The sequence below is a fragment of the Lissotriton helveticus genome, chromosome 3_2 (genome assembly GCF_964261635.1).
Source record: "Lissotriton helveticus chromosome 3_2, aLisHel1.1, whole genome shotgun sequence".
Lineage (NCBI taxonomy): Eukaryota > Metazoa > Chordata > Amphibia > Caudata > Salamandridae > Lissotriton > Lissotriton helveticus.
In genome coordinates this window covers 4,342,379-4,355,176 of record NC_136062.1, presented here as the reverse complement: position 1 = coordinate 4,355,176, position 12,798 = coordinate 4,342,379, and the positions used below count along the sequence as shown (strand labels likewise).

The 12,798-nt window shown below is 45.0% G+C and overlaps 1 protein-coding gene across 1 annotated transcript in view; it reads right to left on the bottom strand.

The window, feature by feature from the left end:
* LOC144826413 (lamin-B3-like) overlaps window positions 1-12,798 on the bottom strand; it is a 484,608-nt gene that overhangs the window by 261,435 nt on the left and 210,375 nt on the right. Inside the window, exon 5 of the mRNA XM_078684729.1 lies at window positions 4,333-4,458. Coding sequence (XP_078540855.1) covers window positions 4,333-4,458 — 126 coding nt within the window. The remainder of the gene's footprint in view (window positions 1-4,332; window positions 4,459-12,798) is intronic.

The window sequence follows — 12,798 nt, the reverse complement described above, 5'->3', positions numbered from 1 at the left end:
AGCAGAACTCCTTGTCTTCATGTCCACACCATCGGCTCACTGGCCACCCCATCTTATCAGTGTTTATGCAAAAGACATTGAGGTGTGTCCAGTATTTTAAAGCACTCACTGAATAACTTTTCTCCATCAGTGTTGGAGTTTTTGCTTAGGTCTAATAGAAAATGTGCATTATTGGTATATAACTAACATTTGAGTTCTCACATATTGGCCAGGTGGGCTAGAAGGCACATGTAGAAGTTGACAAGGAATAGGGATTGTTGATCCGGGGGTGGGGGGGGAGTGAGGGGGGGGGGGAAGACACAACCTACCATGGCAATTGACAGTAAGACTTGTAAATAAAAGTTGTATTTGCTGCTTACGTTCTTGTAGAACAGACTGAAACCATTCCCATGCTTTTTGGTAAGATTATACCAGAGTTTCAGGTGGTTTAGGAGTGGTTTTGTGATCTTCGGTGTTGCATGCAGCTGAATGGTCAAGTAAGAGGAGATCCACCACATTCTGGTCGCTTAAAGTTAGTGCTTTCTCTCTGCTGTCCATCACGGTGTTCAGTAATTCTTAGCAGGTAGAATCCAGATTGTGTGTGGACAAGCAGATTGATGGAGTCTATGTATTACTGGAGTTCACTAGCTACCTCGGCTTCGATTATCTTCTACAGCAGAGAAAGCATCAAGTTTAGTCTGTAGTTGCTTGGAGTGGAGGAATATAGGTTTGCGTTTGTTTTTTAGATTAGGGGTAAAACAATGGCATGTTTTAGAGTGCCAGTTAAGTAACCATGCAATTTCGTCGTCCAAGGTTGAAAGGTTTGCTTTTAGGAGTTTGGTGGTCCATACATTTAGCATTGATGATCCAATTTGTGATACCCTCTTGATGATGTATTTGCTTGAGATTAGCTGGAAGGAACTGAAATTGCAGTGAAGGTGGCAAGGGGTGAGAAGGTTGTTCACCAGAGTAGTTGAGGGAATATTTGGAGGTTCTTTTGGAAGTATCTTGGATTTTCTACAAAAAGTATCAAGCCATTTTTATTACAGATTGATCGAGCATTTCAGTTGGAGCGTTTCGGATAGCTATTGAGATCTTTTAAAAAGTTGTGTGGGAATCAGTGTACAATTATTTCTTGCAAGCATAGGCTTTTCTCTTATATTTCGTGTGGTGTTTTTTACAGGCTTGTTTGTGTGATTCTATGTGGAATGTGTTGACTTTTTGTTTCAGCTGGGTGAGGTGTTGATTGAACTTGGCACTGGATGTGTTTTTGAAACAGAACTTTTTCAGGCTTTAGTTGTGCTAGGTGATCAAGAAGCATACTGCATTTGAAGTAAAATTAGTGTGTGAGCTGGTTAGAATAGATTGATAAGGGGATGTGCAATACAATGACGTTAAAGCATTTGGTGGAATGTTCCTGTAGTTTCTCATACAAATCTAATGAGCTTGTTTCGGGGTGGTCCGTATCACCGGAATGAGGGTGTGGGACTAGATGAGCTTATTAATATATAGTCTTTCCTAAATAGTGGAGTGATGTTGAGGATTGAAATGGGTAGATTGTGTTCTTGTACATTCACACACTAGCCAAGGAATTGCAGTCTCATCTAAACAGTCTAGCGATGGTGCTGATCCATCCTTTGGCTGGCAATCTTAGTAGTGTAAAAGACACACACATTTCTGGGTTCTAGCACGCCATTTAATAGACATCTGTAAAAAAGGTATAACAGTCACCATGAGAGGTCAATTAGGAAACAGAGGTGCAACACAACAATACAACCTGTACCTCTATAACCAAATTAACTTGAAAACCAGTTGGTCTACAGGATGGTTAACTCAGGGAATCTATCCTTACTCTATGTTAATGGGTAGCCCATAAGTTAGCCTAAAAGTGGAAATGTCTGCAACGTCTGCAAACCGAGCTTACATTTAAGCTCGGTTTGCAGGGAACATTACAACACCAGATAGGAATTCTTAACCCTGCTCAGTAAATCATGATCTACTTGAAATAAATAAACATAATAGCCCAGAGACTGCTGCCATCTCAATCCATCCAGTCATCTGCAAGGGCTGCAGTATCAATTGACTCATTTCTGTGCCCTGCCCTTAAACTTATGTGAGCTTCAAGGATAGGACTGGTATGTTCCAATAAAGAATGAGGTTTGTGGGTTCTTCTAAATTTTAATAAGGTTTCACTTGGAGGGTTCAGAAATATTCTTTAGTCCAACCATATGCTAAAGGTATATTTTTCAATTGCCAAGTATGTCAACGGAATCTTTTAATGCCTTGGCAGAATTTAGTGCCATTTCCTCCAAAATATGCACCCAAAACAGTTCAGGTTCTAATGGCCAAAATGTATTTCTGTTGCTGGAAAAAACACGTGTTGAAACACCGGCTTCGTCATTCACGGTCTCTGCCTACGGACCCCATTGCACCTATTCACGGGTCAATGCTCTGCCACTTTGGGCCCTATGCAACAGAAGTGGCACTGTGTAGGAGCGTATTTGAGCGCAAGATAGCTTTCCATATCAGTTCTTCTGCCTCAATGAGTGTTCAAACAACAACAGGGGATTTTAACATTACTGTAGAGCTGATCATGGAATTCAAAATCAATACCTATAGATCTTCCATAGGCAATTGGCATGACAATGAATATGACCTCCAGAGAGATCAGCTGGAATAGGAGTCATAAAAGTTTGAAATCCACAATTTCCTTCAAACTGTCAAGGCCTAAATCTAAGAAGGCTGAGGCCTCCAATGTGTTGAATTCATCACCCTCCATAATTCTAATATTACCACTTAACTATCTGTCAGGCAATACACCACATGGATCCTCGAGCAGAGCAAATAGAGGATGCAAAAGTGAGAAGAGCTTATGGCTCTCCACTCCATTGTTCCCTTAGCCCTTGATTACTTCTTTGAGCTCTGAAACTAGGAGCATATGTTTAAATACATTACGCTCAAGTTCAAAAAGAGGAAATCTGCTCCATATCAGTTGAGCTTTTAGATAAATCAGCCAAACCGCAACAGAGGGTTCTGGTTCACTTAGATACTCTGATGGACCAATCAAGAAACACTTGTTGAGCAGAAGTAGAATATAGAATTTTGTAAGGAAAGAAATGCAAGCACTTTTGATTCGCACCAATTGTAAAAAAAAGACCCGGATGAAATGGAGATTATTAAAAGTGCTGTCAAAAGTTAGAAAAAGTTAGATAGATTAGATTAAAAATCCAAATGATAGTCCCTAACTAGGAGTAAGAGACCAATGGGCTTAAACTAGAAAAGAGGAGAACTCCTACTCCAAGGAATAGAATGTCCGCGGAGTTATATAACCTAGCTTTCTATTTGCACTCAGTACCCAATAAGCAAAGAAAATCTGCTATGCCAGCCACTTTGAGGAAGAATCAATGGCATGAGAATCTGGTAAAACTTTGAAGGCCTCCTTACCAAAACACAAAGAGAAGATGATGCAAAACTTAGGAAATAAGGCTGTACGCCTTTATTTAAGGCTACCACTAAATTTGGAGTAGACCATTAAGCTTTAAGACTTGACCACAATTGGCCCACCACAATGGATTAGGCCATCTTGGTAGAGGAATAGGGAAAGAAGGTTTTATTTCATGACAAATTATTTTTTCAGGGATGTTTTATTTGAAAATTACCATCTAGCACCAACAGCATCCTCTGCTTGAGTGTGAAACCTAGTAGTGAAATAGACCAATTCTGCTAATTTTCAACATACATGTAATTGCAGGCTTTCCTTTTTTCTTTACGAGTCATTCATTGTGTTCATTTACTTCAAACAAAAAAGTTACTTTTCTAGTTTGTACTCTCCCAAATGCTAGACATCACCTATCTACAAGCATTACAGAATTCAATACATGCAGCATTCTCGCAGGGTGTTCTCAACAAATACTGCATTGCTGTGCGCCCACCCCTCCTGCCCCACTGAAGACTACTCCCACCTTCTTCACTCACTCTGAAACACTTACATGCCACCTTTAGGCTCTACACATCCCACATTGAGCTTCTTCCAAACCCAACTAATAACCTGTTTTGCATTTAACACCAATCATGCTTCAATTCCTTAATCTTCTAACCCGGATGCCCATTTAATGGCCTTCCACTGTTAAGAAATGCCTCTTGCTCCAACCTGCACAAACACTCCTCTCTCCAAAGCAATCTCATAGGGTTGCTCCTCATCTCACCCATCTCAGACTCGCTCCTCAGTCAGAGATGCAACCACTCCAGGGTTGAACACCTGCACGTTGATCTAACCATCCAACACACCATCCCTAAAGCCACCAGACTCCCGCACTATTTGAAGCAAGACAAAAAGAATGACAAAGCTCTTACCCTTCTTTGGTACTCGGTCACTTGAGACGACAAAGAGTCAATTCTCGTCTGCACGGCATTCATCTCCTCCCTTGCAGCACTTGCATAGTCACCGTTTTTAGCAGCTGCAAGCTGTGCGTTCTCCAGCTGCAAAATAAAATCATGAACAGTAATCTGCACGGTCTGGGAGTTAATCTGTGTCATTCAATCGCTACCCTCAATTCATCATTCTGTCATGGAAACGGACATTACAATCGTTAGACCTGGCATTTCTTGGCATGGTTACCCCTGACTTTTTGCCTCTACCGCCTTTATTTTTGATGCTGTGATGGATTTCGTTTTGCTGGCTTAGATGCTTTGGGCACTTTGCACTGCTGATTAGTGTCAAAGTGCAAGTGCTTCCTGTATAAAGTGTTATGGTAAGTGGTTGTCCAGATTTGGTATGTGTCTTACTAGTAAAGTCCCTAGTAAAGTGCACTATGTGTTGCAGGGCTGGTAATGCACATGCTATGAGTGGGCCTGCAGCACTAATTGTGCCACCCACACAAGTAGCCCTAAAAAGAGATCTCAGGCCTGCCACTGCAGTGCCTGCGCGCAGTTTGCTAACTACCTTGTTGTCCTGACAAGTGCACCCACTTGCCAGGCCTTACCCTTCCCTTTTTATGCATATTAGACACCCCTGTTGTAGGCCCAAGGTACCCCCTGGGCAGGGTGAAGTGTATGTTAAAGGCAGGACATGTACTGGGGTGTGTACCATGTCCTGACATTGAAATACTACCAAATTTGTTTTTCACGGTTGCAAGGCCATCTTGCCCATAGGACAGAATTGGGAATGCGGAGTCCTATGTTTCCAGCATAACTTCCCATAGGCATAAGATGGAGAGATGGAGTTTAGTGTGCCTGGACCCAGAATTTAATAACATCTTGTTGTGAAGATGTTTTTTGAATTGTGTGTTTAGAAACACGCTTTTAGAAGTGGCTGGTTTCTTGTCCTAACCATCCTGCATGCCTGACTGGTTGTGTATGGACTGTCTGGGTTCGGATGTGACAGGGTCTGGGAAGTGTGCCGACACCAGGGACAAGTAGGTGAAACAGCAACAGGTGGGCCTGCATTTGGTGTTGTGGGAGAAGCAGCCCATTTGATGCAGAGAGGGCTGTGCTGCTGCCACAAAAGAATGTCTCACCTCCTGCGGAGTGTCTGAGGCCCAGGCCCTCACTATCAAAGAAAGAAGGTGTGCACTGGCAGGAAGACACCCAGAACTGGATTGGACTGGGCTCAGAGCTCCCGGAACACAAAGACTTCAAAGGCATTTAGGGATATAAATGTGAGGGCTGAAACCCCTGAACACAGGCCTGAAAAAGGATTGAAACTACTTTGTGATCAAGAGGAACCTGTACCAAAGTAGAACAACTGAAGAGAAGGACTGCCCTTGCTGTGTGTTCTGGGGCTGGCCTGCAGTTTGCTGATTTGACTTAGGAGAGGACAAGGGACTTTGCTGTGCGCTGTGTCCTAAAGTAACTGGTCTCCAAGGGCCAGAGAGGAGCCTGCTCCATGTTGTGGAAACTCAGGAACATAAAAGATTCAAAGTGTGTTTCAGCAGAGCAGTATGCTTGTGCTTTTTTCAGCCCGAGACCTTTGTGAGAATTGCCCTGTGACAGTGTGCCCCGGAGCATTCTTGCACTCTGCTTCGATCGACAGCATGACCAGAAGTGCTGTGATCGTTATCGCCAACCGCCAGGACCGTAGTCCCAAGGGGGAGCCCTGAGAAATCACTGCCGCCGGCCCCAGCCTGCCTCTGCCAAGGAGAGACTTGAGAACCTTCATATTCGAGGGTCTGAGGTCCTTTGCCCAAGATCAAAGGAGTCACGCGGGAGCTGATCAGCTACAAGACAGTCGCCTGGTAGCCCGACTCACTGCGAGGAGCAGCCACAGCCAACCTGAAGAGGCACAGCTTGACACCCAAGCTGCGAGGAGAGAGGTCTGCACCACCCCCTCCCCCCCAAGGTAATGCTCAGCGAGCGCGCATTAGTCACTGCCTGGGGCGGAGTGCGTGCTACGAAAGACCACTCTCGGCCCTTCCCATCTTTGCAGCGTGAGCCTCTGCTCAAGTCAGTATCGCGGTCCGTACTCGCCGAGGAGTGGCAGTACGGGGGCGGATTGTGGAGCTGCACTTTGTTTCCTTCATATCAGTATTGGGGGCATATTTTGGCAGTCGCTGACCGCGAGTCAGCCAAGAGTGGCATAGAGGACTTCACTAGCACCGCGATCGGTGCCGAATTGCTTTTACGATCCGCGTTAGTACTTGAATTACGGACCAACTTATTTCTGCATTACGAACTGCATAGCATTGCATTAGGACTGCATTAGATCATCGTGAACTGCTCCTCAATACCGCAAGAACCTACAAGCGATTGTTGGCCTAATAACCGGGCCAGTGAAATATTACGAATACGCATATGGTGGATATTTTTATCGTTTGGTCTCATCGTATTTCTTCTTGATAAAGATACCGCTATTTTCCTAAATCAGTGTGGTGTCCATTTGTGGTGTTATCATCGTTACTGAGAGTGTGGTTGCAAATACTTTACACATTGCCTTAGAGATAAGCCTGGCTGCTTGTGCCAAGCTACCGGAAAGTGAGCAGGGGGCGGATTGTGGAGCTGCACTTTGTTTCCTTCATATCAGTATTGGGGGCATATTTTGGCAGTCGCTGACCGCGAGTCAGCCAAGAGTGGCATAGAGGACTTCACTAGCACCGCGATCGGTGCCGAATTGCTTTTACGATCCGCGTTAGTACTTGAATTACGGACCAACTTATTTCTGCATTACGAACTGCATAGCATTGCATTAGGACTGCATTAGATCATCGTGAACTGCTCCTCAATACCGCAAGAACCTACAAGCGATTGTTGGCCTAATAACCGGGCCAGTGAAATATTACGAATACGCATATGGTGGATATTTTTATCGTTTGGTCTCATCGTATTTCTTCTTGATAAAGATACCGCTATTTTCCTAAATCAGTGTGGTGTCCATTTGTGGTGTTATCATCGTTACTGAGAGTGTGGTTGCAAATACTTTACACATTGCCTTAGAGATAAGCCTGGCTGCTTGTGCCAAGCTACCGGAAAGTGAGCAGGGGGTTATCAAAGAGTGTGTCCCTCCTTTCCCTAACTACAAGCAAGGGTCCCTATTTGATACTAAGGTACCTACCCCAGTCATACTGGTTGAACACTCACTTTAGAAGCCTTTGGCTGTTTCAACCGAACACTCATTGACCCAAAAATAAAAAACGCACAATAATTCATTTGTTAGCAGTAAAAGAATGTTCATCGAAAGAAGATATTTAAATTCCACCCATTTAAATTAGCTGAAGAGCACACAGTTTGCATTTTCACATTTCCGTTTTAAACACTACACTGTAGTGGATTTATTAGGGCTCATTTTGCATTCTTTACCCTCTCATACAGGACCAGTTACAGCGACACAGGCGTTTCACTGATGAACCTTGCTTGTGTACAATTACCTTAAAATATGATTTGGTACTGATCGCTAGATGGCATTCAACGTTGGTAATTCTAAGGGATTTGCTTTAATTTACTGGAAGCATCCTTTCTAACAAAAAGTCAAGCATTTAAAAATGTGCAAGAATGTAATATTTGCCGGTGAGAAGTAAAGAAAAACGTTAAAAAGTGTTTTAATTGATCAAAAACAATTGCAGAATCACTAAATTCTGTTAAGTGCGCCTGTTCACCTCATCACAATCGTCCGAAGCAACATTTATCTCTCTTTAATGAGGGCCAAAATACTGTGTGCTGTATCAGATTCGCTTATCTGTGTGTGATAAAATCGGTTCGTTCATTCACCGAACTGAATCAATTTAATACCTTTAATAAATGGAACATGGCAGTCCAAAGACCACACTAACTCGGCAACTACTCTATCTGAGATGCTTTAAGACTCTTGCTGTTATTCAGCATCTCACAGAGTGTATTTGATCAAGCAGGAATTTTATTAACGAACATTCCAAACCCATGCTTAGCTTGGCATTGATGTTAATTATTTTTTTTTTAACTTTGAATTGGAAAATTATTATATCAAAGTCTCAGAATTCCACATGCCAACAGCAGCAAACTATCAATCGCCAATATTAAAGAATAGTATTGTATAATGAACAAGTATGATTTCACTCCTGGGACAGCGCCAGAGTGTGCACAAAAATAGAGTGAGCAGCCTTAGATGTTCTCCGGAGAGATACCCGATTAGCCCTTTGGCTCCCTCCCCTTGCACTATGGAGCCAGGTATTCTCGTAGTTGTAATAAGTGCTGGTCTGCGCTCTGCTGTGCTTTGGGATCTCATTAAACATCTGGGTGCAACCTTTCATAGTATGGGTGGCATATTTATCTTTTATACAATAACAATATCATGAGTATCTATTTCAGAGATCCCGCAAACACAATTTTTTAATATTGGAAAGATCTGAGAGTTAAATTCAAGCTAAACAAAGTAATACGAGATAGCTAATGAACAAATAAATAACGCCAGTCAACTGACGCTATGTAGTTCATTCAGTATTTAGAGAACTTAATGTTATTGATCTTCCTTTCCAGTGCAATACATGGGAAAAAATTTACATCTTGGGTCAACGCACGCACAGTGAGTACTTCACTGCCCGCGGGAGGGCTCCTGAAAGGGCTGAGGGCATCCGCAGCAACACCGGAGCGGTCCTGAGGGGAGTGAGCCGCAGGAGGGCTCCAGGGACTGCACCTGACTGTGGTGTCTCGCGGCGCTGGCCGCGCTCGAAGTTGCGAGCCCTGTGCTGCCTGCGGGTGGGCTACAAGATTCACGGCGGCCCCGAGGGCGGAGAGAGGCCCCACCCGTCCCACGGCAGAAACGCGGACTGTTGCGCTGGTTTCTGAGACCAGCGGGAAATAGAGCAGCATAGGAACAGAACCGCCGGCTCCACAGCAGAATAGGTGGCGGCTGCAGCGGATGATCAGTAATTTATTGTCAGCATTATAACTACTCTTGCTGCCTAACTCGACAGGCGAATGTTGGAAAAGGTGTTTACTCTGCCCCCTTCGTTTGATGGAAAAAGGTATTTACTTTGCCCCATTCGTTTTACGTTCTTTTCGTTTTTGTTTTGCAAAACATTTTTGTTCAAAATGGCCGGGGCCATAAACTGCAATTAATCCCCTCCTGCACCGCCTGAGTCCACGAGGCCCCTCAGCAGCGCCACTTAAGATAACTAAGATAACCAGATTGAAGATAACACTCCCCTGGAATGCAAGGTCCGAGCCAGCCGGAATAGAATCTGAAACTGCTTTCCCGGCTTTGAAAACAGCAACAACTAAAAGAGGACTAATGATACTATCCCCCTACTCGGCGGCCGCTTTGGCGGCCATCTTGGACTAGTCATTCCCACCATTTGAACATAAACCTAAGAACTGGCCATTTATACCAATCCCACCCATCACATACTTTGCATAGCGCTGCATCTAATTCTCCGTGTGACTAAGTGTTTGCCTTTTATTGCAGTATTATATATTTAATGGTATTTTACACATTTTATGTAACCTGCTCTCATATTTTACCGGTTAAGCACTAGAATCTTATTGTCTATTGTAACCTAAGTCTGCACCTATATTGGTACTAGTATATTGTTAGCAGTTAGTCCAGCAGGTATTTAGTATGCTATCCCTATTTGCATAGTGTATATTTTTGTAAGCTGATCCCATCTCACTTTTATCCCTATTATGCACCGACTGCTACCTCATATACCTCATTAAGTGGTAATCTATACCCATTCACTTTATACTACTGGATCACATTGATGCTACCCTTACATTTTGGTTACTTCTGGACACTCACTAGCATCGCGGTGGTTCCATTTAACTGCTTGCTACCTCATATTTCCGTTACATTTCTGTAAGCTGCATCTACTCACTGTTTACTCCCGGACGACACCGACTGCTACCTCACATATTGGATATTTGGCCACTCACTAGTGTCCCATTTATTCTATGTAACCTACGGTTGACATTTGTTTTTGCACACATGTATTACTATTGTGCCCCTCGGATTCAGTAATTTCATTAGTAGCTTATCCCTATTTTTATATTGTATATGCGGTAAGCTACACCTATCTCACCTTCATCCCTATCATTCACCTTTCATTGTTCGCTACCTCATTCACTTATTTGTGGGTTCTTCGTTATAAGCTACTTCACGATGTTGCACTGAATATTACTACCTCATTCACTCGTTTAGTCACGTAAGCTGCACCCAGCCACTTTCTACACCTAGACTACACTGCTGTTACCTAGTACATTCTGATGTGTAAAGTTTGACTCCACCTAACCGGTTCTACCTCTCATATTTTGTACATGGTGTAAGCTGACTGCTACCTCGCATATAGGCTACATTAGGTAAGCCACACCTATGCACTGTTTTGTTTTTCGATTGCACTGACTTCTACCTCTTATACATTTGTCTCCCACTAAGGTCACTCCCTAATGCCACTCCTGTGCCCTGTAACTAGCGGCTGACAGTTCTTTATTGTCGTCCTATCTCCTACACCCAACATCACTTCATTTCAAAATGGAGCTCAACGGCAAGAACACTTTTAGAATTAACTACCCTTCCACACTCTCCAAAAAAGCCACCAAACGTTTTAAACATAACTTCTTAAGGCAGCACCCTGAAATACCCTTTGCTGACACCTACTTCTCCCCGGGTAAGGGAGCCCTGAATACTGATATCATCTTCCACACCGCACGCAGAGCCCAATGGAGAAAAACGTTCCTATCCCTACTCACCGTCTCCACCACCAGGAAAACAACTCATGGCCTAACCCTCTCTATCACACCTTCCCACCTCTTCCCTGGCAGGACTACCATTACCATCTACAATAACGGGATTGTCCTAATTCAATCTACGGACAAGAACCTGGAACTACTAGACAACTTGCTCCCAAAGCTCAAAGAGCACCTCTCCAAGCTGAGGTCCCCCACCCAAAAACGCACCAGCACTATCACCCCTGACGTCGCAGCCTCCACCTACAACACCTCTACCCCTAGCACCCCAGTAAATGGCCCACCTGCTGTTAACGCCCCACACTCCCCTAGGACAGTCACAAATCTCCCCACCTCATATACTAGCCGCCCCTCTAACATGACCCCTCTTATCCCCACTCATACACCCTCCATCCCCCTCCCCCTTGACATAACAACTCCCACCCACATGATGCCACCATCTGAACACACCACCGCTCGGAGTGTATCCACCCCCCCCCACCCCCACCACGGTGGACCCCGCTCCCTCCCCAGCCACCTCCCCACTCCCACCCACGAGTCTCTCACACCTGACAACTCTCACCCACAACACGCCACCATCTGAACACACCACCATCCGGAGCTTATCCACCCCCCTCCCATCCCCCCCACGGCGGTCACCTCTCCCTCCTCAGCTCCCTCCCCACTCCCACCCATGACACTCTCACCCTCCCAACAAAAGATACAGGACATACCGTCTCCTTTACCTTAGCATCCCCCCCTCTCCCTCCTCCTACTCTCAGCCCGCACTACCCTCCAGTCTCCCCCACTGTCTCCAGCCTCCACTCTCTTCTATTCACCGGCACCGTCTCCCACTGACTTCACTACCTATACCTCCCACCCACCGCCTACTTCACCTACTTCACCCACACCACTCGCCCACAAAAACGCCCACACTATGAAGGACATCCCACTCATTAGCACCGCAGAACCTTCCAACAACGCTAGTATATCCCCTCCTTCGATACCCTGCCCGCTGTCCAGCTCACTACACAACCACTCACCAATGGCTCTCACCACCAACGCCTTCCCCAATGCACCTCCTGACCTGACTTTATCTACCCTCCAACAAATCAAAGAGGATATTCGACAAATCAAAAACGATGTCCACGCAATCAAAGACCTTCTCTCATCACAGCCCAGACTACCTCCCATCATCCCTCTGCCCTACAAACGACGCTCTACACACCCTCGCCTCCAACGACACCAGCGCTGGCCGACTATCCCGGTTCGCAATAACTCCCAACGCCCCCAACGTGTCCTCAACACATTGTCGGACCGCGACCTATGCTCTCTCCTACGCTCTTATGGCCCAGGCCCGGTAAAACACATATCCAACTCACACATCCCCATACCCACAATTCTTACAAACCCTCTGAGGCTCCCAACTCTCAACAACAGAGGTTCCGTCCCTAACAACCTCAGAAAAGTTCCCCTCACTCTAGAAAGCTCGACCACCCTTCTCTCTCCCAAACTCAAATGCATCCTACTCAACTGCAGATCGGCCCAGAGACACTCCTCCGACATCGCTGATCTCGTCTCAGCGAGGGATCTGGACCTAGCCATTCTAACAGAAACTTGGCTTACTGAAGCCTCTACCCCGATTCTGGACATACTAGTCCCCCCCAACTAACACATCATTAGGCTAGACAG